This window comes from Erpetoichthys calabaricus, chromosome 4, assembly GCF_900747795.2.
Source record: "Erpetoichthys calabaricus chromosome 4, fErpCal1.3, whole genome shotgun sequence".
Lineage (NCBI taxonomy): Eukaryota > Metazoa > Chordata > Cladistia > Polypteriformes > Polypteridae > Erpetoichthys > Erpetoichthys calabaricus.
Window position 1 is genome coordinate 134,923,585 of NC_041397.2, and position 26,217 is coordinate 134,949,801.

General features: G+C 38.8%; 2 protein-coding genes across 7 annotated transcripts in view; one reads left to right on the top strand and one right to left on the bottom strand.

The window, feature by feature from the left end:
- LOC114650282 (BEN domain-containing protein 2-like) overlaps positions 1-1,557 on the top strand; it is a 106,911-nt gene extending 105,354 nt beyond the window's left edge. For all 5 annotated transcript variants that reach the window (XM_051927117.1, XM_051927115.1, XM_051927119.1 and 2 more), the window contains one exon: positions 1,313-1,557. In XM_051927117.1, the coding sequence (XP_051783077.1) occupies positions 1,313-1,455 (143 nt within the window). In that variant the 3' untranslated portion in view covers positions 1,456-1,557. The remainder of the gene's footprint in view (positions 1-1,312) is intronic.
- A 1,490-nt stretch (positions 1,558-3,047) lies between these two features.
- The window catches only part of LOC114650281 (uncharacterized), a 91,601-nt gene continuing 68,431 nt past the window's right edge, over positions 3,048-26,217 (bottom strand). Inside the window, exons 9-11 of one of the 2 annotated variants that reach the window (XM_028799811.2) lie at positions 15,244-15,447; positions 13,218-13,336; positions 3,048-5,728 (exon numbers count right to left, since the gene is read on the bottom strand). In XM_028799811.2, the coding sequence (XP_028655644.1) occupies positions 5,657-5,728; positions 13,218-13,336; positions 15,244-15,447 (395 nt within the window). In that variant the 3' untranslated portion in view covers positions 3,048-5,656. Of the gene's footprint in view, positions 5,729-13,213; positions 13,337-15,243; positions 15,448-26,217 lie in introns of both variants that reach the window. The other variant, XM_051927113.1, reaches the window with a different exon arrangement.

Sequence of the window (26,217 nt, forward strand, 5' to 3'; positions counted from 1 at the left end):
TGAGGTTTTTGCAAATTTATTAAAAATAAAAAAACTGAGAAATCACATGTACATAAGTATTCACAGCCTTTGCCATGAAGCTCAAAATTACCACAGTGGTACCATGAGATACGAGTTTAATGTGTTCTGTGACCAAGCTAAGTAAGTGACCAAGTAAGTCAAAATGCTCGTATCTCAAATCAATTTTTCCCATTGAAATTAATTGAAATGAGATTAATTCGTGCCAGCCCCCAAAAAACCACCCCAATTTTTTGTTAAATGTTTTCAACATAAGAAAAATGTATTTATAATGAACAAATATTGTATACCAACAAAATAAAACCTAATACATAAAAGAGAATCTCAAGAAATAAACAGATGTTGGCGAAGCCGATTAGCGTATTGCAATATTTTTATCTTTCACTTTTGCTTAACTTAATTTTCTTCACTAGTTTTTTTTTTTGCCACGCTTTCCTCACTTTCATCGTCAAGGTGTTTCAATAGAAATCTATCCAAGGAGCTTTGTTTAGTCTTCCCCTTTAGAATGTTTTTTGAAATGAGTTAGGCAAGTGTCATTAAATAGCGCTGCTGCACAATCAGTTACAACTTTTTCAGGGTGTTTCTTTTCTTTAAAGTTCAAAAGTTTTTCCCACGTTGCAAACACTTCCTTTATCTCACTTTATGAGGTAACCTCCTCCACGATACCGATCTCCTGCAGAACCTCCGTATGTTGCCGCGACTGTAGTTCTGTCAACTCCTCCGTCGCCAGTTCCTCGGAATGTGCGGCGACAAGCTCTTTGATGGCTTGTATTTCGAATTTTGGCTCGTAACTACAGGCAAGCAATCGACCTAGTGACGGTTCGTATCTTAAAAAACTCGTATGTTGGGGCACTCGTATCTCAAGGTACCACTGTAATAAATATTTTTTATATATATATATACTCTTCAGTATTCATCAGAGGGTTGAAAGCCACCTTTTGTCAAGTAGCAAAGTCCAGAGGACCTGTCCCCAACAAATTAAATGAAAATTAAGATCTTATTTCAGTATTTAAATAATGTCCCAGTGCAGTTCATTTAAATCTTTGTGTTCGCTGCGCTGCCTTGACTTCTGTCCTCAGTCGTGTTTATTTTTAACATAATTCCACACCCTTCATACTGTACATGTTCTTGGGTTGTAAATTGTTTACTTTGCTTTATATTCATAATTATCAGCTAGAAATAGGAATAGAAATCCGCTAATGCTAACACTCAAGGGAATTCAGAATTTCATGACAAAATTGTACATTTATGGTTTCTCTATTCATTATTTTTCTTCATATTTCCTTTTTTGCAGAGTATTTGAAAGGACGATTTCCTTATTTACAGATGAGTGAAGATGGAAAAGACTGGAAAGTCTGCATTGGTGCCATCAATAGTGCTATTCGCAAAATACGATATGAGGAGAAATTAAAAGGGGAATTTTTGGAAAGCTACTGAAAGGATTAATTCAAACCAACACAGCCTTGGTGGAAAACAGTTCAGAGAAGTTACCTGCACCAGAAAGATGTTGGGCTTGTTGGGATATTTCTCTAATTCTCTCTTTTTATAGTGAATTTATCTTTTAATTCACTACTTTTTTTTTTTTTTTTTGAAAAAAATTTGATTTTATTTTCTACAAAATAATCTAGTGTATATAACGTTAACTTATGTATGTGCCCAAACTGACCACTGCTTTCTCATTAAATGAAAATCCTCATTGGGCAAAATTGTGCCCATTGTTCTTTTTTAGAATCCCCGATCTGCTTTAAAGGGGGTCTAATCAAGATATGTGGACACTTGAATGAATGTTGCAGCATGACATTATCAGGTTATAATAACCCTGTTGTTTTGAATTAACGTGTTCAGTATTTAAAGAAGTGTTAAGATTCTTTTGTTGCAAGATCTTGTACAATTTCAGACATTTCTGCAACTACCAGCAAGTGGTCAGGCTGATCCCCATAACCGACTGCTAACCGAGAATGGCTCTATGAGCAAGTCCCTTTACCTGCTTTCACTTCTAGTATACCCCGTTGTATGGGGATACCACTCCTAAAAGTGAGCTGTGCTTAACCTTGGAAAGATGACCTGCTGGCTACAACAGAGCACAGGTGAACTGTTTTGGATCGTTTAGGTCTCAGAATTCACGCACCCGTATGGACACAGACCATTGTGTTGACAAACCAAACCATTTGTACCAGCATTCCTGATCATCATGAGTAACGGTGCAGTGTTACTGATAAAAGATCAATCGAGACCATTCAACGGCAACTTTCCCACTTTGCCGTTCCAAATACTTTGGGTAAAAACTCAGTCCCCTCTGTTGTTTCCAGCTCTTTGGTCTGTTATACACCAGTATGCTGTTGCACTGACGTTTATTCTCTTCATCTCATTAATGTTAATTGTTGTTTATTTGTACATACATTGTACTCTTTTCATACAAATTATTTTGTATTGCCCTTGCAATAGGAAGGTGCTGTGTAAAATAAAGATGGAATGGCTGCTGCTTTAGCTGGTGTGCCTCAACTGTTTCTGTGGGGCTCACTGGTCAGGAGCCTTCACCAATGACTCATATTTACTTCTGCTTTCCCCTGCTGTCTTCAACTCTTCCCACACCATCTTTAACATTCAAGGGCAAGTCCTTAAAGGCCAACAAAGAACAGAACTCTGTAGGGTAGATGACAAGAAAATTAATACAGAAAGAAACCTTGAGCACATGGTCAGCTGCTGCCTGTGGGCTACAAATGAAGAAAATAGCTGAAAGAAAACCTGCAGCCCTCCAGCGTGTGAGCCATTGGAGTGCAGACCACCTCCTCTGGCCACTCATCCTTTGATTGCAGAGTTGCTGCTGCAGGTCTACCACCAGGCATAACCTTTCCTACTGTGATTATCTTACCTTAAGTGGGAAGCCTACAATAAAGTATTTCATTATGCTACTCTTCAACCGACATAAAATTGTGTTCAAAATTTTATAATCAACCTAGAATGTTCAGTTTTGATAAAAAGCGATACATCAACAGGGTACCATTACATTGATTTAGCCAATAAACTCCTAATGTTTCAACTGGCTTTTATTGCTACAATTTACTATTCGCATATGACAGTAAAGCCATGTTAGGCAGCCATAATTCCATTGTCCTAAAGTAGCACATCCTTAATTAATCATGTTGTAATGTTGATTATTAGAGAAACCTTTGTAATTGTACTAGCACCACTGTAACATCTTACTCTGTTCCAATAAAGCAAGTAAATATCTTAAAAATTGCTCCAGGGGTGCTGTACAATAGCTGACCCCCAAAGGTCATGCAAAGACAATTTTCCCCTCTGCGATTAATAAAGCATATCACTGAAAAGATTCTTTGGGTTGCAAAGTACTGACACTCCTAAAGTTCAATTCTGGATTGAAAAAGAGCTGCTTAAGGATGACTACAAACCAGGGGCTACCAAGTCAGTAAGTAAGCTAAAGAGAATTTCCCTCAACCCCATCATCCTATTGGACTCCTCATTTCTAAAAAAGCAATGGAGAGGATTGCTCTGAGCGCGTGGCATGTCGATTCTTGGAAGGAGATAGACTACAGCAGCAAACCACACCACATTACAGGAAGATCAGGCTACACTGGGCATGTGGTCACCAAAACTGGATAAAGGATAACTGGGAAAGGGTCTCTGGCTCTGCTGAATCTGTTTTTGCAGCCACTTGTGGTAGAGTTTGGTGTACCTTGCAAGAGTCTATGGATCCTTTGTGTCAGTGGAACATGCTTGTGGCGACAGTGTAATGGTAAGAATGTTTCCTTGGCACAAATGAGGATTCTCTACTTAACATAAAAGCCACTTGTATACTATGGCAGAACAAGGCCATGTTGCGGACATGAGTAAAAACCCTTCGGAAACACTTTTGCCGAGTTCCATGCTGACTACTTAGATGACCAGCACAGCGAGTACCAAAAAAAAAACCAACTTCATCGATTGGCTGAACTACTAAACAAATGTACAATTAAAAAATAAAAACCCTAAGACAATCTGCCAATACGGTCTGCTGTACTCAACTTGTGAAGAAAGGGGACAAATGGTAAAAATAAAAATTGAGAGGATGACACAGAGAGTAAGCCACATTACAAAGGCTTCCATTTCAAGTTAACACAAGGTTACTTTTCACATTAGGGTTTCTCTTAATAGCCAACTAAGTTTATTCTAGATTACTCATGAGCATGTTTTAGCACATTTATACATGTAAAAATTAAAACCTGTTTGGCCATCGGCATCTACTGTATGTAGTCACTTAATGCAGCACAACCCAACATCTGACTAAACATCTGCTCTGCATTCATCACATAGCTGGCCAAGCCTATGGGCAGATGAGCGTTATCAGCCAACACACAATTTGAAGGGGGACATGTTTCTAAAAGATAGATAGATAAGATGCGAAGAATTCTTTTGTAAGGTATGGTTATCAGCACACTCCGAAGCTTTCATTTTTTCATCTACCATACATCAAGAGCCATTCATGTAGAAGCCAAGACTTCAGATCATCTTCCTTGACTGCAATTGGTCAAGAGCAGCAGCCGTTTCCACTTTCCCAACGCTAGGCAAGAAACAGAATTACCAAAGCTTCACATCTCATTTTCTCCTTTTCTTTCAAATATTACATTTTATTCTCCATTCCATTCATCTGTTCCTAGGCTTGAGTGTCTGCATTACCTGTTGTCTGATGGATTTAAAACTCATCCCTGCTCAAATTTTCACTTCAGAAATGATTCCAGAGATAAAGAAGAATGTGATAGGTTTGTTTTAACCGATTAGACAACAGTTATACACTTCTTTTCTGCAGCAGAATTTTACTTTATCCATTATTTTTTCAAAAAAGGGTTTCTGTAAAGCAAAAACAGTTAAAAGTTTTGAACAGAACTTTCACAGCATGTTTGTTCATTCGGCTTTAAATATGTACTGTACCATTAAATCCATTTCAAACTGCTTGATGCTCATATCAACTGTACAAAAAAAAAAGGAACTCCTCCAAAGTTTAATATATTTAAAAATAAAAAGGACAATGTTTTATAACAAAATTTCATTCCAATTGATCTTCCATATCAAGGATATCCCAAATAATCCAAGATGGCACCATGCATGCTGTACACTGACATCATCCATCATTTACTGCTTACGATGATATTTTAAATGTCCGTACGTAAAAGTATTTCAAACACAAATGACACATCGCAAGTGTATTGTCTACACCTCATTCTTCACAGTGTGCGTTAGAACTGAGCCGACCATGAATCACTGAACAGTTCTTTAAAACACAGCAGCAGATGCCATCATAAAATTAAAACATTTCATGGTGTTGGAAAACTGCAGATTTGGTTGTGCTTACAAAAAAAAAAAAAAAAAACACATATTGGCTTCTAAATGTCCAGAATTTGGGAAATCATTTTTAAAAATCTGCCATTTCATTAAAGAAGGTAATGTTTTTTTAATGCTGTACACATCCAAGTTAAAATTGCACTTGCCAAACGCCAGCTCTTCACAGTGTGGTCTCCAGTGTGGCCTGTGGGGGGTAAATTCTAAGGGAGACAAAAGAAAAGGAGAACTCCGAGAAAGCTTTGACATTATACAAGCCGACTCCATTCAAGGTGCTCCCTCCCGTTCTCCATTTCACTCCTTCCTAATCAGACTCGAGCACAACACAGACTTGGGAATCCTGCTCTCCTCCTTCATTCAGAGAGGTGTTCAGCGTCTAAATTTTAAACACAAGAAAAGAAATAGGTGGGTAGCAAACCTCATTTTGCCTAGAATTAATATCTTGGATAAAGTTAAGAATATGAAGCCTCTTCTCTGCTAACTTCATTATATCAAAGAACTAAGCAAAACTCCACTGTAGTCACACTTTACACCATTTTGGTTATGAAGTACTTGTTCATTTATCCTCTTTAATAAAACCCCTGTGTGCGTCTTCTGGTGAAGTGCGCTTGCGCGGGGCACGGTGTGATGCTTCAAAGGCCGCCTGACACGTCACACAAGACAGAGAGGGCGGGACCTATAAAATATCACGCGGCCGATCTAATCGGATTTCTGGAAATGAGGGAAGACCTAAAACATAAGGCAAGAAAAATCCAATCGGGTACTGAGAAGCGGAGACCAGCTTCCCCAAAGAGGTGGGATTAGTGTTTGTTGTTGTGCAAGTGTTCACTCTGAGGATTTCAGATTTGCGATTAAGAAGCCTGGCCCAGTAAAGTGTCAGTGGTTGATGGGGTTTTCCTAAATATACGAATTTTCATGATATTACAATAGGATGACTTTTAAATGTAGATTTATTTTCGCGCACATAAAATCCATTGCTGGGGAGATGCCACACGTACAATAATCAGCTGCACGCCAGCACAGATTAAAATACTTGCTGGGGAACTGCACAGTACTTGCTGGAGAGACGGCACAGGCACGATTATCAACTACACGCCACACATTACATCAGTTGCTGGGGAGAATCTGCTGATTGTCCACTGTTGTGACAGAACATATTACGGATATCAAAGCCAGTATTACTGTCAGAGAAAATTACACGTATTTTACGGAAATAGAAACCAGTATTACTGCGAGAGAAAATTAAAGGCACACAATACAGTGATGCATATTACAGCCACATACAAGCCAGTATTACTGTAACAGAAAATATTACGGACGTACAAGCCTGTATTACTGTGACTATCTACTAACAACATGCCACCCAAAAAAGAAGAAAAAGAAAATGAGCATCAGAAAAACGCTAAAAGACTCCGAAGAGCAAATAGTTCTATAGAAGAACAGGAAAAGGAATGTAAAAAAAATTATCAAAGAGAATGCACTACTGTTCTAGCGCCCGTTACTGTCTAGTTAGTAATAAATTAGAATGAAATGTCACCTTGCTTTCTATTTAAGTGAACAGTTTAGAACTCTTCTAAAAGGATCAGTCCAGCCCTCATTTAAAAAGGTTCATTTTCATTTGCCTTCCCTGAAAAAAATAAAAATCTGTAGGCGACTCCACCATATTCAGCTTTTCTGTTGTCTTCTCCCCCTCCATCTTTTTCCAGTTCTGTGTGTGGTTGATGTGCTTGATCAACGTTCTCCATGCAGCTCGGCACCCACACTTCCTTCCTCCCCTTTCCTTCAAATCTGGCTTGTCCATCGACTTCTTCCTCATTTTCTCTTCCCCTGTACTCATTGCCTCTGCTCATCACATGTCCATACCACTTCGGCCTACTGTCCTCTACTTTCTTAGATATGCATGTCTCCCACCTTTGTCGTACCACTAATGGTCTCATTTCTTATTCCGTTCTTTTTTGTGACTCCTGAGATGCATCTCAATGTTCTCATTTCTGGCACACCCATCAGGCCTTAGTGGAAATTTACAAAATCATGCTAGAATATTAAAATTTCCTTCTGGCAACTTCTAAGTGAAATTGCTGAAGAAAGGTAATTCCTTCCGTGATACTGGGTTTTGTTAATTTTACACTTTTTGTTTTATGAATCAGGTTTAAAATTAGCAGTGTTAGCTAAAATAGTGAGCTGGCAGTGCACTACCACTATTTTATATAAATATACTCAAAAGCTAAAACAATCCTTAATTCAAAAAACAAAGATATTAGGGAAAACTGTTTTATAGGCAAATGAAAATCTAAAAACTATATTAGTTCATCAATTAAAAAATTGAAAGTATGCTGGAGAAATGCACTGATGGGTGCAGGTGTATGTTGGCTTGAAGGTGATGTTTGGTATTTTTCAAACTGAACCCTCCCCCCCACAATTACTGTATGCATTAATTTGCCATAGTAAAATATGTTCTTAAATCTAAATTGGATGATTTTCAGAAAAAAAAAAAAACCCTTTACATTTAAGAAAGCGGACAAAAACAGAGAACTGAATTGGAGAACTCCTCCCGTGCTTTTAGACAAACAACAAGAAAAGGTTCTTTAATGAATTCAGACCTTTTCATTTTGTCCTTTAAACTAAAATGAACACTATTTCAGTTTGGACAGTAAGATTGTTTTAAGTGTAGCAGCTTACATTTTAAAAGGAGAGATGAAGAAGGTGAAGCTGCTGCTTAGTAAACAATAGGCATGTTAGCTTAACAGCAAAATGTATTTTTTACTTAAGACCGGTTAAGCATATTAGTCTTGTGTCTTCTTGATAAACAACTTACAAACATTTGATACACTTGCAGCTTTTAATTTTTTTTTTTTAGATTCTTACTGTGCTTATTAATTTATTTCTGTATGTCACATAGTACAGTATACATGTTTTGGTAAGAATCAAGTACTACATAATCAAAATGGTAATCCATATTTTATAATTACACCTCAACAATTACAAATGTCTGGCTTATACATATATATACAGTATGGTAAATGCATATATGAACAGCTGAAAAGCTGAATTGCAATTAATGAGTACAACCTACAAGTACATGTATATGTATATTTAAGCAGTGCTTAATTGCTAATAATAATTCATTGATTGTGGGAGTTTATCTTGTGAAGACAGAATATTCTCAGAGCTTTTATTCAAACAGGAGCTGTCACTTAAAACATGCAGCATTCAAGCTGTGACAATGACGCCATCCTGCATTCACACCCTTCTCAGGTCAAAAGAACAGATAGCCTAGCCTTCCTGCACAAGAGAGAAGACAGAAAGCAAGCGCAAGGCCGGGTCAGTCAGTAGCTGGCTTGAAATGCTCCCCGCATCAACCATCGGCTAATAGACGCATTACACGGTGAGCCAGTAAACCTGTGGTGGTGAACAACCAATCTCTGCCTGTGTTAACAGGGTGTCGGTGCACAATGCAGTTTGGGGCATGTCAGGGTCTCAAAAATCTCACAAAATAGATGTCATTTTTGGTTAGAGAAACGGTGAAAACTACTTTTTAGTTAAGCCTTGTTTTAGATTGGTACATTACAGAAAAAAATAAAACAATATGTACATTATAAAAAGGATTTTATTTTCTTTTATGCCATGTGTGTTATGGATAAATATTTCTGTATAGATTAGTGAAAGTATGTATTTTAGGGAAATTTTATTTTAGTATTTTTATGGTCACTGAAAAATAAAGCTACAGAATTTCATTTTGTTAATAAAAAATAATCAGTTAGCACTTGTGTTCTATAGTTTACTTACAAAAATACCGAAGGTAACACTTTAATATAGAACATAAGGCTTCTATGCGTCTGGGTATGCAGTAGCTTTGTGTAAAATGTTTTTTTACAGGATAAAGGAATATCGGAATCGGCCAATCAAGTAACATGAATTTGGTGATCAGGATCGGCCTTTAAAAAACATCCTAATAGGAGCATCCCTATTCTCAAGTGAGGCATTTAAAAAAAGATCATCAAAAAATGCTGAGCCTGTTCTTTCAGGTTAAAATGTTTAAAAAGGTCAAACGTGAAAAGAAAAAAGCCTTAAAACAGAAAGAATATATCCATTTTCAGGTCAAGAATTATCTCGACTGCTGATCCACATTTTAAGATTGCATGAATATTGTAAGAGTGTTATCCATGTTCTTTCAAAAATGTGTACACACTTTTGTGTGATTTTGACATTTTAAAACAACTCCTCAGCTGCCTGTACTTTGCTTTGTGACTGCTGCTGGACTTTTTCACTGGATTTAGACAAATGAGCTCTCATTTTATACCTGCGCTATGCCCGACTATGAAGACGAGGACACATTTAGCCTCATCACTGAACTGTAATCTTGTATTCCAAGTTTTTCAATCAGTGTTTCTCATTTTGCACTGTTGTAGATGTATTTAATATAAGGTACCCCCTCCTTCAACCGATCGCGAATACAAGCAGCTGAAATGAGTTTCCTCCGCAGGGGGTCTGGGCTCTCCCTTAAAGATAGGGTGAGAAGCTCAGTCATCCGGGAGGGGCTCAGAGTAGAGCCGCTGCTCCTCCGCATCGAGAGGAGTCAGATGAGGTGGCTTGGGCATCTGATCAGGATGCCTCCTGGACGCCTCCCTGGTGAGGTGTTCCGGGCACATCCAACCGGGAGGAGGCCCCGGGGAAGACCCAGGACACGCTGGAGGGACTATGTCTCTCGGCTGGCCTTGGAACGCCTTGGGATTCTCCCGGAAGAGCTAGAAGAAGTGGCCGGGGAGAGGGAAGTCTGGGCATCTCTGCTCAAGCTGCTGCCCCCGCGACCTGACCTCGGATAAGCGTAAGAGGATGGATGGGTGGATGGTACCCGTCTGTATATTTTATTATTATTCTACTACACTATGTTGTTACTAGTTCTTCCTTTTGGCATCACTGTTTCGTGCTTATTTTGCATGTCTGTGGCCATGTTGTTTGTGTCTATCATTGGCCTTATGATCAGATGCTGCTACTTCTTGTAACTTGACCACATACCAGTCCTCAAACAATGCAATTCAAAAAGAAAAAATAAAACAGGCGCTGATTCTGAAAGCATTGGGCTTTGGACTTCTCCCTGGTTCTCTCTTCCTTGACCTGTTCCTGCTCTCTTCACTGCTTTGTTATGCCGTTTGACATTTCCCTCAGCATTAGTGGAAGCTAACAAGCACTTCCAACAAGGCTTTAATGCTAGAATCCTTACTTGTTTTATTCACTATGACTCAGATACATGTTTCTGGATAATCACCCAATATTCTGCTGCCTGTCTTCTCTCTTGTGCAGGAAGGCTAGGCTATCTTAGACTTTTCCTCTTTTCTGTTCCATCTGCTGCCATCTCTTGATTGCACCAACTCCATTATCTCCCCAAGATCCTAACGTCCTTATAAGCCAGAATATGCTGGTGAGAAGCTCCAACAGACTGAATATGAAGGGATGAAGACACAAATGCACAGACAAAAGAGGAACATTTGCAGCCTTTAGTTGCAGTGAGGCTCAAGGCAACTGCTGAGGTAACTTCAAGGTACCAGAGTTAACATAAGGGGATCTTTTGGTAAACTGCAAGCAATTTATTTTTCATTATAATTATAGTTAAAAAAAAAAACAAAAAACACCAGGTCATGTCACTTGCAGAATTTCTTAGATGATTCTGCACGTATGTTGTGTATAGGTAAGGGGGCGAGACAAGAGTATAGGAGTCAGGTGGAGAAATTTGTTTCTTGGTGCAGAAAAGAACGTCTGCAGCTTAACATCAACAAAAGCAAGGAACTGGTTATTTGCTTTTGCTGCACCAAACAACCTCTATGTCTAGTCACTATTCAAGAAGCAAATGTAGGGGTGGTGCAATCCTACCAGTTCTTAGGGTTCCATATCAATGATAGATTGAACTGGTCTTATAACACTGGAGAACTATGTAAGGAAGGGCAGAGCAGGCTCTTTTTCCTTAGGAGATTGCACTCCTTTAATGTGGGTTGTGACATTACTCACATCATCTTTAACTCTGTGATGGCTGGTGTGATTTTCTAAACTGCGGTGTGCCCAGTCCAGTAACATCACTTCAAGAGAGGTACAACAAATCAACAAGCTAATTAAAAGGGCGGGCCTGATTATGGGATGTACTCTGTACTTCATGGAGGTTATTAGTAAAGAAGAGAATTAAAACAAAACTGAGTGCCATTATGAACACTGCTTCATATCCACTATCTGACACATGAACACTGAGGACTTTTAAGCCAATGAGCTATTCGGCAGGGGCTCTTTTATACCAACAGCAATATGTCTGCATAATGCCTCATTACGACTGTGACTGCCATGTCAGAACTTCTTTCCTTTTAATTTTCTTGATTTACAGTCATTCTTGTGTTTATACCAAAGTGTGCATGTATATATTTATCTACATATTAATCTATCTGTTTATTATGTATCTATGTAAAGAGTTTCTGTAAAAAGCCAAATGTCACCATGGGGACAAATAAAATTCTATCTATTTTATATTTACCTCCTGGCATTTTCAAAACATTTCAACAGAAAGGCAATGTTGCCATAAACCACTTACTTACACAAAGCTCACAAAGTGAACAGGAGGGTATACTAATCAAAAGGGCAATCATCATAAAAATCTGACCAAATTTATTACTTTCAGTCTCCTTTGGCTGTTACAAACATACATCAGAAATGCAAAAGGAATATTTTGTGAAATTGAAACCTTTGCAGCTCCAAAGCATACAATGTTTAAAATAGTTTTAAGGCTTCTGATTTAACGTTTGAACCTATTTTAAACCGCAAGGACAAGCACAATACATTTCTAGAGTTTACAAAAGATACTTCACTTAAGAACACAGCTTCTAATACCATTTTAATGTCTACCGTGTGTGTGAATATATGGCAAAAAAAAATAAATAAATAAGAACACCCTTTAACTGATGACAAAGCCTTTGGTTAGATTTGCTATTCATTCTCACATTAATGATAAAATGCTTGTGGAATTTAGCAAACAATGATCTGATAAGCGAGTCCCAAACCTGGGTGGAAACTGCTCAGCTATCTTGATACAAATGAATGGTCTCTGTTATGTGACTCACAAACACCCTGCTGGGGGTCCAAGATGTTGGTAGTGAGGGTGATGGTAATAGTTGCAGACACTTTACACTTGGCGGACATTGATATTTGACAATATGCAGCAAACTGTTAATTTTACAAATGATGCTTAATTGAATTTTTATGTATTTTTACACTGGGCTTTCAGTTGTCTTCTAATGCCAAATGTATCTTTTTTTGTTTTAATTCTTGTGACTTTAATAATCATAACATCACACCCACTATTTTTATGGATGGTTTCATGATGCAAAATATTAAACAATTTAGAACCTGCTGTTAACATTCTGTGTAAGGAATGCATTTATAGTCCCCTAGATTGCACAGTCCTATGCATGGTGCCCATTTTCTAGTTAAAATCTTGTTAATACTGAAAATGGTCAATTTCTTTTACCAAGCGATTTCTGAAGCTAAACCAACATATTTTCATTTAAAGAAATAATCTTTTTTTTGCCATTTTTGAGAGATTAGAACCTACATGTCAGGGTTACAACTCTCTAGCAGCACCCACTTGGCCCAAACACAGGGGGCTTACTTTCCTTGATCATAATATTGAAAAGCCCATCTTTGATTGGAGGTCCACACCATTCATAGGTCACAGACTTTACACTTTTGTGGTGAATTTTCCTTTTTCTGACCATAAGCCCAACCTCTAGGCGAGGTACCTCAAGACAATACATTATAAATGTCAAGCTTCTGCAAGATTAAAAAAAATAATAAAATTAAAAAGGAAAAATTTCACTCTCTACACTTACTTTTATTCTTTCCTCACAACGTTTTTGCCTTGTGAGGGAATTCATTACTGAAATGCAGCCAATCCAGTGCTTCCCACGTAAACTTAAATTAAAGGAAGGAAAATTGTCTTCTAACCACTCTAAATGAATAATTCAAACAAAAAAAAAATGAAATTAGATGATGCACCACCATATGAAAACAAGAAAATGCTTTGGATTTTATACAAAAAGCACTTATAGTCATGTGAATTTTAATATCAGAATTAAGCCTATTTTTTCCTTTTGAAGACAAATACTCTTGCATCCCCTTCTCTAACTCATTTAGATCAATGAGACAGATTTTAAATTTGAAAAATTAACCTTGAGGATTATGTAAAGCCATTTGACCTTCCTTTGACGACCAGTACATCCTTACTTGGTGGGTTTAGGCCCATGTCACACCAACGGAGATGGTGACACACTGCCTATGTTTGTTAATACAGAAAATCTGTGATTTAGAGGATAGTATTGGGCTTGAAAGGGTGGCTTCCTAAATGAAAAGAATTTATATAAATTCATACTTACTGGAGCCTTCTTTCACACTGTAGGAACAAAGTGGAAGTGATTTTGTAATTAACACTGCATCTAGCTGATTCCCTGCTACAACTACTGTTCAATCAAAAAAAAGGGTATTCTGCCATATTCCTACTGCTACTAATCAAATCAATGAATACTATTACAGGACACTGAACTGGTTTAAGGAGACTTGATAATGAATGGATGAAGCATAGCTATAGCAGAATGAGACCACAAGACTTTCAGACAGTCTCATGCCCAAACACTGAACAAAACCTCCAAAGTTCTACTGGATACAACAGAAGGAAATATAATAAATACTTTAAAATATTTAATGCTGAATAATTCAAAATTTTCATCCCTCATAAGCACACACTTAAAACATCTAGAGAAGAAATGTGTATTTAGATTATATTAAAAGTTTAAAATTCAAATCCACTGTACATAGCACAGGTTTACCCAACATGCGGCAGAAGACATCTTCATTAAGTCATATTTCCACTTTTGGCTTGTACCATCTGACAAAAAAATGTACTACTTAAGCTCAAAAATGTAAGTAGCCACCTCAGCTGTAACTACAGTGAGAAAATAATCACACCAGAATAGTAAAAGGAGATGTGCCCTACAAATAAAAACTTAACCACTGTTTATCGACCTTAATAAAAGGGTGTTTACGTGTCTCTCTGGTTACTATATGTTTCTATCTGTAGTAATGCATTTTATTACTACAAATGTTTAATGCTCAATCTGTTGGAATGACAAAAGCAATGCATTTTGTTACTACATGCGTTACAAAATACATTTCAGTGGATGGTGCACTGTAAACATTAACACAGAGGTCTGCGTTGATTACTTAGATTTTAAACCCCTCTTAAGATGGGCAGCATAGCTAATGCCATCATTAGGCAATATGTGGTGGTGTATATGGTGTTTGATCTGTAAGAAAACAATCCCCATGACACATTTAGTGCATGTATAGCTGTTGAGTAGCTAAACAATTCTACAACTCACATCCAAGAGCGAGTTACTGAAACAACTGCAAGGACCAAAGTAATTATGATGTTCTTATAGCAGAAACCTTGAACAACCTGAAATAAATCAATGACCACTGGTACTTGGAGTTGAGCATTAGTTTCAACATTCCTCATACATCAATCAGAAAGCTATTTAAATTAACTCTATGTACATGACATTCTGTACTATTTTTTAGAACCAAGTGTATTTACAAAGAAGAAAAAAAGAATTGGCTTGTTTTGGATCTCCAAACATCCCTTCAGTTCCTAGACTAGAGCTGCATTATGTCATAACCAAACAAGTAGTATTTCACATAGGTCGTCAAAGAAAGTAAAACAAATCTAGCAACTACTGCACTATGGAGGTATGTGACCGATTGTTACACTTTAAATATGATGGCAATAAAGCAAGACCAAGCCAGTAATCAAAGGAGGCCAAGGAATACAAAAAGGTTCCAGCCAATGCTTGAAGAACCCACCTCTGATTGCAGCAATTTTGTTTGGATCTAACTGCGGTAGGCCTTGTGAGGTATCACCAGTAACTGTTCTGGAAGCCAGGGTCTCTTTAGAAAAGAGGGCTTCGAGCAGAAGTTGTGCTGCATCTTGTGGAGTTTTTGACTTGGAAGCATTCAACAATGCACTGGATGAAATTATGACATTTCTTTTGGGATTCCCAAGTAATTCTGTTCAGGGGGAAAAAAAAATGGAACAACAAAAACAACTGTCAGAGACAAAGAAGCAAATCATATGTTGATGAACTTGTATCTGGGAATGTACCATCTAGACAGTAACATTAAATAAATCAAAAGTATTCTTCCTTTCATAAGACAAAAAAATAAATATGAAATCATATTCTGCAGTCATGCCACCATGCTTCAGTAGCTTTAATTAAGCAATTTAAGCATCCAAGAATGTTGATAAAAGAGAGGAGCTCATTCAGTCAATCAAGACTGTTTGGTTAGCTAAAAGCTAAGTAGGTCCAACATCTCAACCAGATACTTCTTAAAGGTTGTCAAAAATGTACAGGAGCCCGAATAACACAGACAAAAATCAGTCACCAAGGCAGAAAAGTGTAAAGTGGAAGAGAATTAAGGACTGAGGCCAGAAAGCACTTCTTTACAAAGAATTGAGGATCTGAAACAAACTACTTGGACACGTACTGTGAAGCAGAAATACTGACAACATTTAAGAAGTAATTGGATGAGGTTCTGGGACAGCTTGGTTATTAGCTACACAAAGAAAGTTTGATGGCTTGAATGGTGTCCTCCTACCTGTCAAAATTCTTTTGTTCTTGTAAAACTGCAGGGGAACATACTGTGACTTTTTCACAGAACAAACTTTAAGTGATATAAATGCTTACATTCTACTAATATAAAAATTACATAACAAAATTCCAAGCTCAAGTCAGTTTATTATTACAAATTAAAGTATAATTATAAGCATTTCCTCACAAGAAACTACTGCTTAATTAACAGGTGAATTGCTCTCACCCATAAGCAGCCCACTGTTAATATGGCAGATGTAGCTTAAAACAGATTGCTCAGCATAGCGACCAGCACCACAAAGACCAAGGGGTCTTTCATCAATACATTAACTTCTGGTATCTTAAAATTGAACCACCACAGTGTGAAAGTGAAATGGTTATGAGAATGTGAAATGCACTAAAGCTACTTCAAGTTACTGTTACCAGCAAGGTGGCAGAGCGGTTAACACAGAGACCAGGGTTCAAATTCAGGCATGCCTATAAGCATTTTCCACCCACATCCCAAAGACAAACAGGTCAGGTCAATTGGCAACACTAAACTGTCCCAGTGTCAGTGTTTCAACAGCAATAGGCAGATATCTTGTCCATGATTGGCTTTACAACAAATGACCCCAATTAGAGCTAGGCAATATGGACAAAGGCATTGTCAATATTTTTTTTCTGTTTTGACTGATTTTGATAATTATCATGATATACCGTACATACTCACGTTTAAATTCTCCAGCAGATAAGTCTGGGCTTGATTTACCATATATTTTCCGGTGTTTTATAATGTCAGTCGTGTAAGTCGAATGCAGAAAACTCACAGTATTGGTCCAAGAGATTATGATATGCTAATGCCCACCTGACAGAGTAACCACGGAGTACATTGCCTTTTTTTTTTCCTATGTATTGTTCCTATGTGATCACACAGTAATACCCAAACTATTCCGAAGTGATGTTTGCACTGTTTTATGTTTTGTATCTCACACCCTCATATACCTTTATCGTAAGAGCATCCCTTATCTACGATTTAAATTAAGAATCGTTAAAAGTGGCGAAAGAAATTGGTAACTGTGCTGCTGCAACAAAATTCGAATTGTCTGAGAAACTGGTGCGAGATTAGATTGGAGGAAGTAAGATGAACAAGCATATAAGTTGGGGTCTGATTTTATGATCAATTTTTCGGGTTTCAAGATCCGACTTACAGTATCTCACAAAAGTGAGTACACCCCTCACATTTTTGTAAATATTATATCTTTTCATGGGACAACACTGAAGATGACATTTTGATACAATGTAAAGTAGTCAGTGTACAGCTTGTATAACAGTGTAAATTTGCTGTCCCCTCAAAATAACTCAACACATAGCCATTAATGTCTAAACCTCTGGCAACAAAAGTGAGTACAGTGATCCCTCACTATATCGCGCTTCGCCTTTAGCGGCTTCACTCCATCGCGGATTTTATATGTAAGCATATTTAAATATATATCGCGGATTTTTTGCTGGTTCGCGGATTTCTGCGGACAATGGGTCTTTTAATTTCTGGTACATGCTTCCTCAGTTGGTTTGCCCAGTTGATTTCATACAAGGGACGCTACTGGCAGATGGCTGAGAAGCTACCCAGCTTACTTTTCTCTCTCTCTTGCGCTGACTTTCTCTGATCCTGACGTAGGGGGTGTGAGCAGGGGGGCTGTTCGCACACCTAGACGATACGGACACTCGTCTAAAAATGCTGAAAGATTATCTTCACGTTGCTATCTTTTGTGCAGCTGCTTCCTGAAACGACATGCTGCACAGTGCTTCGCATACTTAAAAGCTCGAAGGGCACGTATTGATTTTTGACTGAAAAACAAACTCTGTCTCTCTCTCTATCTCTCTCTCTGCTCCTGACGGACGGGGTGTGAGCTGCCGCCTTCAACAGCTTAGTGCCGCGGTGCTTCGCATACTTAAAAGCCAAACAGCCCTATTGATTTGTTTGCTAGAGATTGTTTTCTCTATCTATGTGACATTCTGTGCTCCTGACACGCACTCCTTTGAAGAGGAAGATATGTTTGCATTCTTTTAATTGTGAGACAGAACTGTCATCTCTGTCTTGTCATGGAGCACAGTTTAAACTTTTGAAAAAGAGACAAATGTTTGTTTGCAGTGTTTGAATACGTTCCTGTCTCTCTACAACCTCCTGTGTTTCTGCGCAAATCTGTGACCCAAGCATGACAATATAAAAATAACCATATAAACATATGGTTTCTACTTCGCGGATTTTCTTATTTCGCGGGTGGCTCTGGAACGCAACCCCCGCGATGGAGGAGGGATTACTGTACATCCCTAAGTGAAAAATGTCCAAATTGTGTCCAATTAGCCATTTTCCCTGCCCGGTGTCATGTGACTCGTTAGTGTTACAGGGTCTCAGGTGTGAATGGGAAGCAGGCGTTTTAAATTTGGTGTTCTCGCTCTCAAACTCTCTCATACTGGTTACTGGAAGTTCAACATGGCACCTCATGGCAAAGAACTCTCCAAGGATCTGAAAAAAAGAATTGTTGCTCTACACAAAGATGGCCTCGGCAGCATGGTGGCCAAGACCATACAGTGGTTTAACAGGACAGGTTCCACTCAGAACAGGCCTCGCCAAGGTCGATCAAAGAAGTTGAGCACACGTGCTCAGCATCATATCCAGAGGTTGTCTTTTGAAAATAGACGTGTGAGTGCTGCCAGCATTGCTGCAAGGTTGAAGGGGTGGGGGGTCAGCCTGTCAGTGCTCAGACCATATGCCGCACACTGCATCAAATTGGTCTGCATGGCTGTTGTCCCAGAAGGAAGCCTCTTCTAAAGATGATGCTCAAGAAAGCCCGCAAACAGTTTGCTAAAGTCAGCAGATTAAGAACATGGATTACTGGGAACCATGTCCTGTGGTCTGATGAGACCAAGATAAACTTATTTGGTTCAGATGGTGTCAAGCGTGTGAGGAGTACAAAGACAAGTGTATCTTGCCTACAGTCAAGCATGGTGGTGGGAGTGTCATGGTTTGGGGCTGCATGAGTGCTGCCGGCACTGGGGAGCTATAGTTCATCGAGGGAACCATGAATGCCAACATGTACTGTGACATACTGAAGCAGAGCATGATCCCCTCCCTTCGGAAACTGGGCCGCAGGACAGTATTGCAACATGATAACGACCCCAAACACACCAAGACGACCACTGCCTTGCTAAAAAAAAACTGAGGGTAAAGGTGCTGGACTGGCCAAGCATGTCTCCAGACCTAAACCCTATTGAGCATCTGTGGGGGATCCTCAAACGGAAGGTGGAGGAGCGCAAGGTCTCTAACATCCAACAGTTCAGTGATGTCGTCATGGAGGAGTGGAAGAGGATTCCAGTGGCAACCTGTGACGCTCTAGTGAGCTACATGCCCAAGAGAGTTAAGGCAGCGCTGGAAAATAATGGTGGCCACTAGTGCTGGGCGGTATACCGGTTCATACCGAAAACCGTTTTTTATTTTTTTTATGATATGGATTTTTCTTATACCGCAACACCGGTTTAAATTGCCTAAACGACGTTCGGAACATGGTGCAGCGGGAAACTGTTCAAGTGGGGACCTTTTTCACTGCTACACCGCTAAACACAGATTTGTTGTACTAGGGCTGTTTTTCACTGCTACACCACCAAATAGTGGGCGGTAGCATAGGTATGCCGTGCCGTGAAAATGGACAGAGCCCCGAAAAAAAGCATTCACGTCTGTCGCCTGGAGATGTTTTAGTTTTAAAAGGTCAGATGTGTAAATACTGTTTTTATACTACTGGATAATACTGCAAGCCAAGTTGTACTTGTTTTTGTACTTGCTAGTGTATGTTTTGCTTGTATTGATCCTGCGATGTGGTGGCGACTCGTTCAGAGATGGGCGCAACTCTGAATGGATGGCATAATTAAACATGAAAAACGAAGATATTTTTAAAGTTCTGAACACTCCATCCGCTAAGTTAATAACTAGTTTTAATTTCACAAAGACATTTATCTGTGCGGTGATTGCTGCAGGCGCCTGCTCTTAGTGCGGGGGAAGTCAGTTTAAGAAGTGTAGTGATTAACGACTGGGTCGTGGAACACTTAACACAAAGTATTTGATGTGCTGCATTAACTTGTGACAGGGTTTGAGAAAATCTAGTAAATTAAACATTGATTTTAGGATGAAGTTTAGTTTACAAAATTCTACTTTAATTATAAAATAAACTATGAGAATAAAGTGGAAATGTCGACTTTAATCTTGACATAGTCAACATGTCGAATTTATTCTCGACATATAGTTTGTTTTTTTCTTCCGTGTCCATATTTTTTTTTCTTCACAGTGGCCCTAATGCACTTCCATAGGGCTATACCACAAACAGCATTATAAATGCAAGTTGCAGTTTTTATTATTTATGTATATAGCTTAGCTTGAAGCAAGGTCCATATTAATGCAGCTTGCCTAAATGATGGTACAGTTGGTAAGATGTCATCACCAAGTTGCACTTGTTTTATTTTATTTTAATTTGGTGAATACTGTGTAATGCACCTGGGCTTGAAGCCTTGAAGTAATGGTGCAACTATCAGTAATACTACTATTATTTATTTTATTGTTATTATGTATTAGTTTAAATATTATGCAGTTTAATGATGGTAAAATTGTTTAAAAAGTCACTTTAACGTGTCAGTGGACAGAGACTGTTAACATTAACAGAAAGTGTAGTTGGTTTACAAAAAATATTTACTATTTATTCCTTTTCTAAGACGTGCTCAGTGCAATCCAACTTTTGACAAACACCTCTGGATATTTTACTAAGTCTAAATGCCTCTTTGGATGGTTGAAAATATGTTGTCAAAATCATAGTTTAAGCTTTTGCAAAATGTGTTCAATTAAAGGTTCTATATTTTGACTGCATCTGTCATGCAATGTGATTCCTTCTCTTTAGTGCCACCCCCTTGAAAACTATCACTTTATGGGGCCATGCAAACCTGGATTAATACTTGTGTGCACATTAAAATGTCTTTTTGTACGATGTACAGTTCTCATAACAGTCTAATAGGTTATTCTTAGCCAGTCTACTGCAGTAATTGCAGTGGAAAATGTGGTTAACATCCACTCATGCATGGGGAAAAAAAATACCGTCATAATACCGTGAAACTGGCAGAATTTAGAAAAATACCGTGATATAGAATTTTGGTCATACCGCCCACCTCTAGTGGCCACACAAAATATGGACACTTTGGGCCAATTTCGACATTTTTCACTTAGGGGTGTACTCACTTTTGTTGCCAGCAGTTTAGACATTAATGGCTGTGTGTTGAGTTATTTTCAGGGGACAACAAATTTACACTGTTATACAAGCTGTACACTGACTACTTTACATTGTATCAACGTGTCATATCTTCAGTGTTGTCCCATGAAAAGATATATTATATAGATACTGCATATGCAAGTATATACGGTAGTTTCATATTATTGTTTCTATTTTTAAAGAGTATCTATACTAATATATTCTGAATAAACAATGCAAAATGAAAAATACTAATAAGCAGATATTTTTGAGAAATGGTACAATATATACATTTAATGTTTCCTTAAAATTCTAGAATGTTTTTGATTTTCAAGTTTTTAGAATGATTACACTTAGAATAGCTCAAATTAACAACGCAATGTATCAGTGTAGAAAAACAGTTTAACAGTACAAATATGTTAAATTGCAAACATAACAATGTAGAGAAAAGCCAAACAAAATGACACCTTTTATTGGCTAACTAAAAAGATTACAATATGCAAGCTTTCGAGGCAACTCAGGCCCCTTCTTCAGGCAAGATGTAATGTTGCAAGGTGTTATGTTACAGCCTTATTCCAAAATGGATTAAATTCATTTTTTTCCTCAGAATTCTACACACAACACCCCATAATGACAACGTGAAAAAAGTTTACTTTAGGTTTTTGCAAATTTATTAAAAATAAAAAAACTGAGAAATCACATGTACATAAGTATTCACAGCCTTTGCTCAATACTTTGTCGATGCACCTTTGGCAGCAATTACAGCCTCAAGTCTTTTTGAATATGATGCCACAAGCTTGGCACACCTATCCTTGGCCAGTTTTGCCCATTCCTCTTTGCAGCACCTCTCAAGCTCCATCAGGTTGGATGGGAAGCGTCGGTGCACAGCCATTTTAAGATCTCTCCAGAGATCTTCAATCGAATTCAAGTCTGGGCTCTGGCTGGGCCCCTCAGGGACATCACAGAGATGTCCTGAAGCCACTCCTTTGATATCTTGGCTGTGTGCTTAGGGTCGTTGTCCTGCTGAAAGATGAACCGTCGCTCCAGTCTGAGGTCAAGAGCACTCTGGAGCAGGTTTTCATCCAGGATGTCTCTGTACATTGCTGCAGTCATCTTTCCCTTTATCCTGACTAGTCTCCCAGTTCCTGCCGCTGAAAAACATCCCCACAGCATGATGCTGCCACCACCATACTTCACTGTAGGGATGGTGCCAGGTTTCCTCCAAACGTGACACCTGGCATTCACACCAAAGAGTTCAATCTTTGTCTCATCAGACCAGAGAATTTTCTTTCTCATGGTCTGAGAGTCCTTCAGGTGCCTTTTGGCAAACTCCAGGCGGGCTGCCATGTGCCTTTTACTAAGGAGTGGCTTCCGTCTGGCCACTCTACCATACAAGCCTAATTGGTGGATTGCTGCAGAGATGGTTGTCCTTCTGGAAGGTTCTCCTCTCTCCACAGAGGACCTCTGGAGCTCTGACAGAGTGACCATTGGGTTCTTGGTCACCTCCCTGACTAAGGCTCTTCTCCCCCCGATCGCTCAGTTTAGATGGCCGGCCAGCTCTAGGAAGAGTCCTGGTGGTTTCAAACTTCTTCCACTTACGGATGATGGAGGCCACTGTGCTCATTGGGACTTTCAAAGCAGCAGAAATTTTTCTGTAACCTTCCCCAGATATGTGCTTCGACACAATCCTGTCTCAGAGGTCTACAGACAACTAGGGGGCTCCGCCCCCTGCTCGCTTCGCTCGCCAACCCCTGGTGTTGGGAAATTACAAAGAGCGTGATGTATGAATGAGATGTAGCATAGTGTGAAGGTGTAGATGATGCAGATAGGAAGCAAACAATAAAGTGTTTGGTACAGTGTAAAGGTTTATTGGAAAATGTCTTTGTAAACAATATTAGTAGTAAAGATGTAGTCTTGTCCTTTCGAGTTTTCCTTGGCATGGAGCATTTATGACCTTAACTTTTTTTTTTTAATTTTTTTTTTTTATTTTATTATGACCTTAACTTTAACGTCAGATGAATGTCGAACTTGTGAGAAGGCCACATAAAGTTGTCCATGTACAAAAACGGGGTCAGATAGGTAGATGCCAACCTTGTCCATGGTTTGTCCTTGTGATTTGTTATTGGTTATGGCAAAGGCAGGTTAAATGGGGAATTGTTTCCGTTTAAGTGTAAAAGGTAATTCCAGGTCAGAACTTGTAAGGTCAAATCTAGGAATTAGAACAGTATTGTTAGCATGTGATCCTGTAAGAACTGTTGCTTGAATAATATTGTGTGTCATGGTGTAGACGACTAAACGTGTACCATTGCATAAACCCTGTTTAGTGTTAAGGTTTTTTAATATCATGATTATTGTTCCGTTTTTAAGGCTAAGACTGTGTTGTGGTAATCCGGCTGGGTTAATAGTGTTCAAATATTCAAAGGGGAAATTAAGATGGTCATTGTCGTCATCAGAGTCAACTTTGTCAGAGCTTAGAAAGAGGTGTGACTCTCCAGGAAGTAATGAAATGACCTGGTTATTAATGTGATCAACAGTAATATTTTTTGGATATAATATAGTTTGTTGTGTTAAAAGGGGTATTTGGTCTAATGAGACCACTGTTCCAAATATTTCCGTAAGTCGTCGCAGATAAAGGGTTGAGGAATTGTAATAATATCTGGGTGAAGTCCATCTGTATTGGTGAGTGTACAATGTCCTAGTTGAAATAACCAATTGTTATATTCGGGATCTGGACATCGCATGTTTTGTACCAAGTGTATCTTTTGAAAGCAATGCCAATTGTCCGCGTAACATTTTTTGTTCCGCGGTTTTCGAAGCGCATTGTAGGCGACGACGTGAATTTTTTTTTTTGATGCGGGTTCGTGTTTGTGGTCCCGTTACTCGAGCCGTCTAGTTTTGTACCCGTGATCGTGAATTGATGACTTGTTTGATCTGTATAGTTAGGAATATGGATAAGTAATAAGGAGGATCGAACTCACTGTTAATATGAGGACTGTTCGTTTCTTCGTATTATCACCAATCAGGTCTCGCGCCTGTATATGTATTGTAGTTCAGTCTCTTGTTGTTTATGTATGACGTCGTCGCGTATTTTAAGGTGGACTGAACAATAGCTGAGCGCATTGCAAGTGGAGCAATAGTTAAGCACTGTCTAAAATCTCTTCCTAATAAAAGTACCTTTCCTGCAAAGGGAATATTATTATTCATCAACGTTTGTAGAAGTTTATCAATGGTGTTGAGTAAGTGAGTGGATGCCATTGTACATTCATTTATAATTAATAGTGTGGCAAGACGGATGTCACGTGCATTGTTACTGTTCATTTTCATAGTGGATACCGATGTTTCTGTGATTGGGACCGGTATTTGGAATAAGGAGTGACATGTGTTTTTGGAGCCGAGACATTTTTTCTTCCGCGGTTTCAGAAGCGCGTTGTAGGTGCAGACATGATTTGTGCATATTTGCGTTTTTTATTTGTTTCAGGGTGCACTGTTCCAATGCGATGTAATATTTGTCCACATACGCGAAAGCAGTATGGGCCATTGCCTTTTGGTGACCTGATATTTACTCCGGTAGATGCAAAATCAAATGAACTATTGTAGGATGTAATGCAGTTCATAAAGTTTTTACTTTCAGGTACTTCATCAGTTAGAAGCTTCTGTAGAAATGCAGGAAATTAATGTAAAGGAGGCAGTGTAATTTGACCCTTTTGACAACAACGTGTAAATTCATAACCTGTATTGGCATTAGTTTCTTCAGGGAAGTTAAGTGAATGACAGTGATTGCAAATGACATTAATTAATCCCAATGAATTTTCATGAATAGTGGACTTATTATTGAACGCGTTGTCAGCTAACTGGCGCAATCGTTTAGCAGGAGTCTGTCGTTGATGTCCTTGACGTGTATCTTTTGCTTGTGCCGTTTGAGAGGCGCGTCGTTGTATGTGCAGGATTTGGGACGTGCTATTCTGGAGCTGTAATCGATTTGCCTGTGGTGTGTGAGAAGCTCGTTGCAGTTTACGGCGTTCATTGTTTGTATTGAGCCTTGCTCGTTTTTGTATGTGTGTTAGTGTGGTCGTGGGTCTGAATCGTCCTTTTTGTGTACATTTCGCGTGCTATGTCCGTAGTCTGTCCTGTTTCATGTCCAATGGGCTTTGTGTGGCGCTCACGGCTTCTTTTTTTTTTGTGTGCTGGGGGCTTGTTGCCTGAGTTTTTATTTCTGTTAGTGGAGGGGGTGTTTGTGTGTCGTGGGGCTGAATCGTCCTTTTTGTGTGCGAACTGTTTCGTGTGCTATGTGGCGCCTGCGTGTGACTCCTTTGTTTTTGGTGTTCTAGGGGCGCGTGGCCTCATTTCTTATTTCAGTTACTGGAGGGGGGCTTTGGGTGTCGTGGGTCTCAATCCTCTTCTTTGTGTGTGTCCCGTTTCGTGTGCAATGGCTTCGTGCGTTTATGTTGCATTCCATCCGGCCGGTTTCCGTTGCTTTCGTTGGAAGGCCGGGCGCCTGCGCAGTACGTCTTTTGCATCCACGGCCCATGGCCATCCGGTTTACCATTCTCAGTTAGTAATATGGATTCCTTTGACTTCATGCTTGGTTTGTGCTCTGACATGAACTGTCAACTGTGGGACCTTATATAGACAGGTGTGTGCCTTTCCAAATCATGTCCAGTCAACTGAATTTACTACAGGTGGACTCCAATTAAGCTGTAGAAACATCTCAAGGATGATCAGGGGAAACAGGATGCACCTGAGCTCAACTTCGAGCTTCACGGCAAAGGATGTGAATACTTATGTACATGTGCTTTCTCAATTTTTTTATTTTTAATAAATTTGCAAAAACCTCAAGTAAACTTTTTTCACGTTGTCATTATGGGGTGTTGTGTGTAGAATTCTGAGGAAAACAATGAATTTAATCCATTTTGGAATACGGCTGT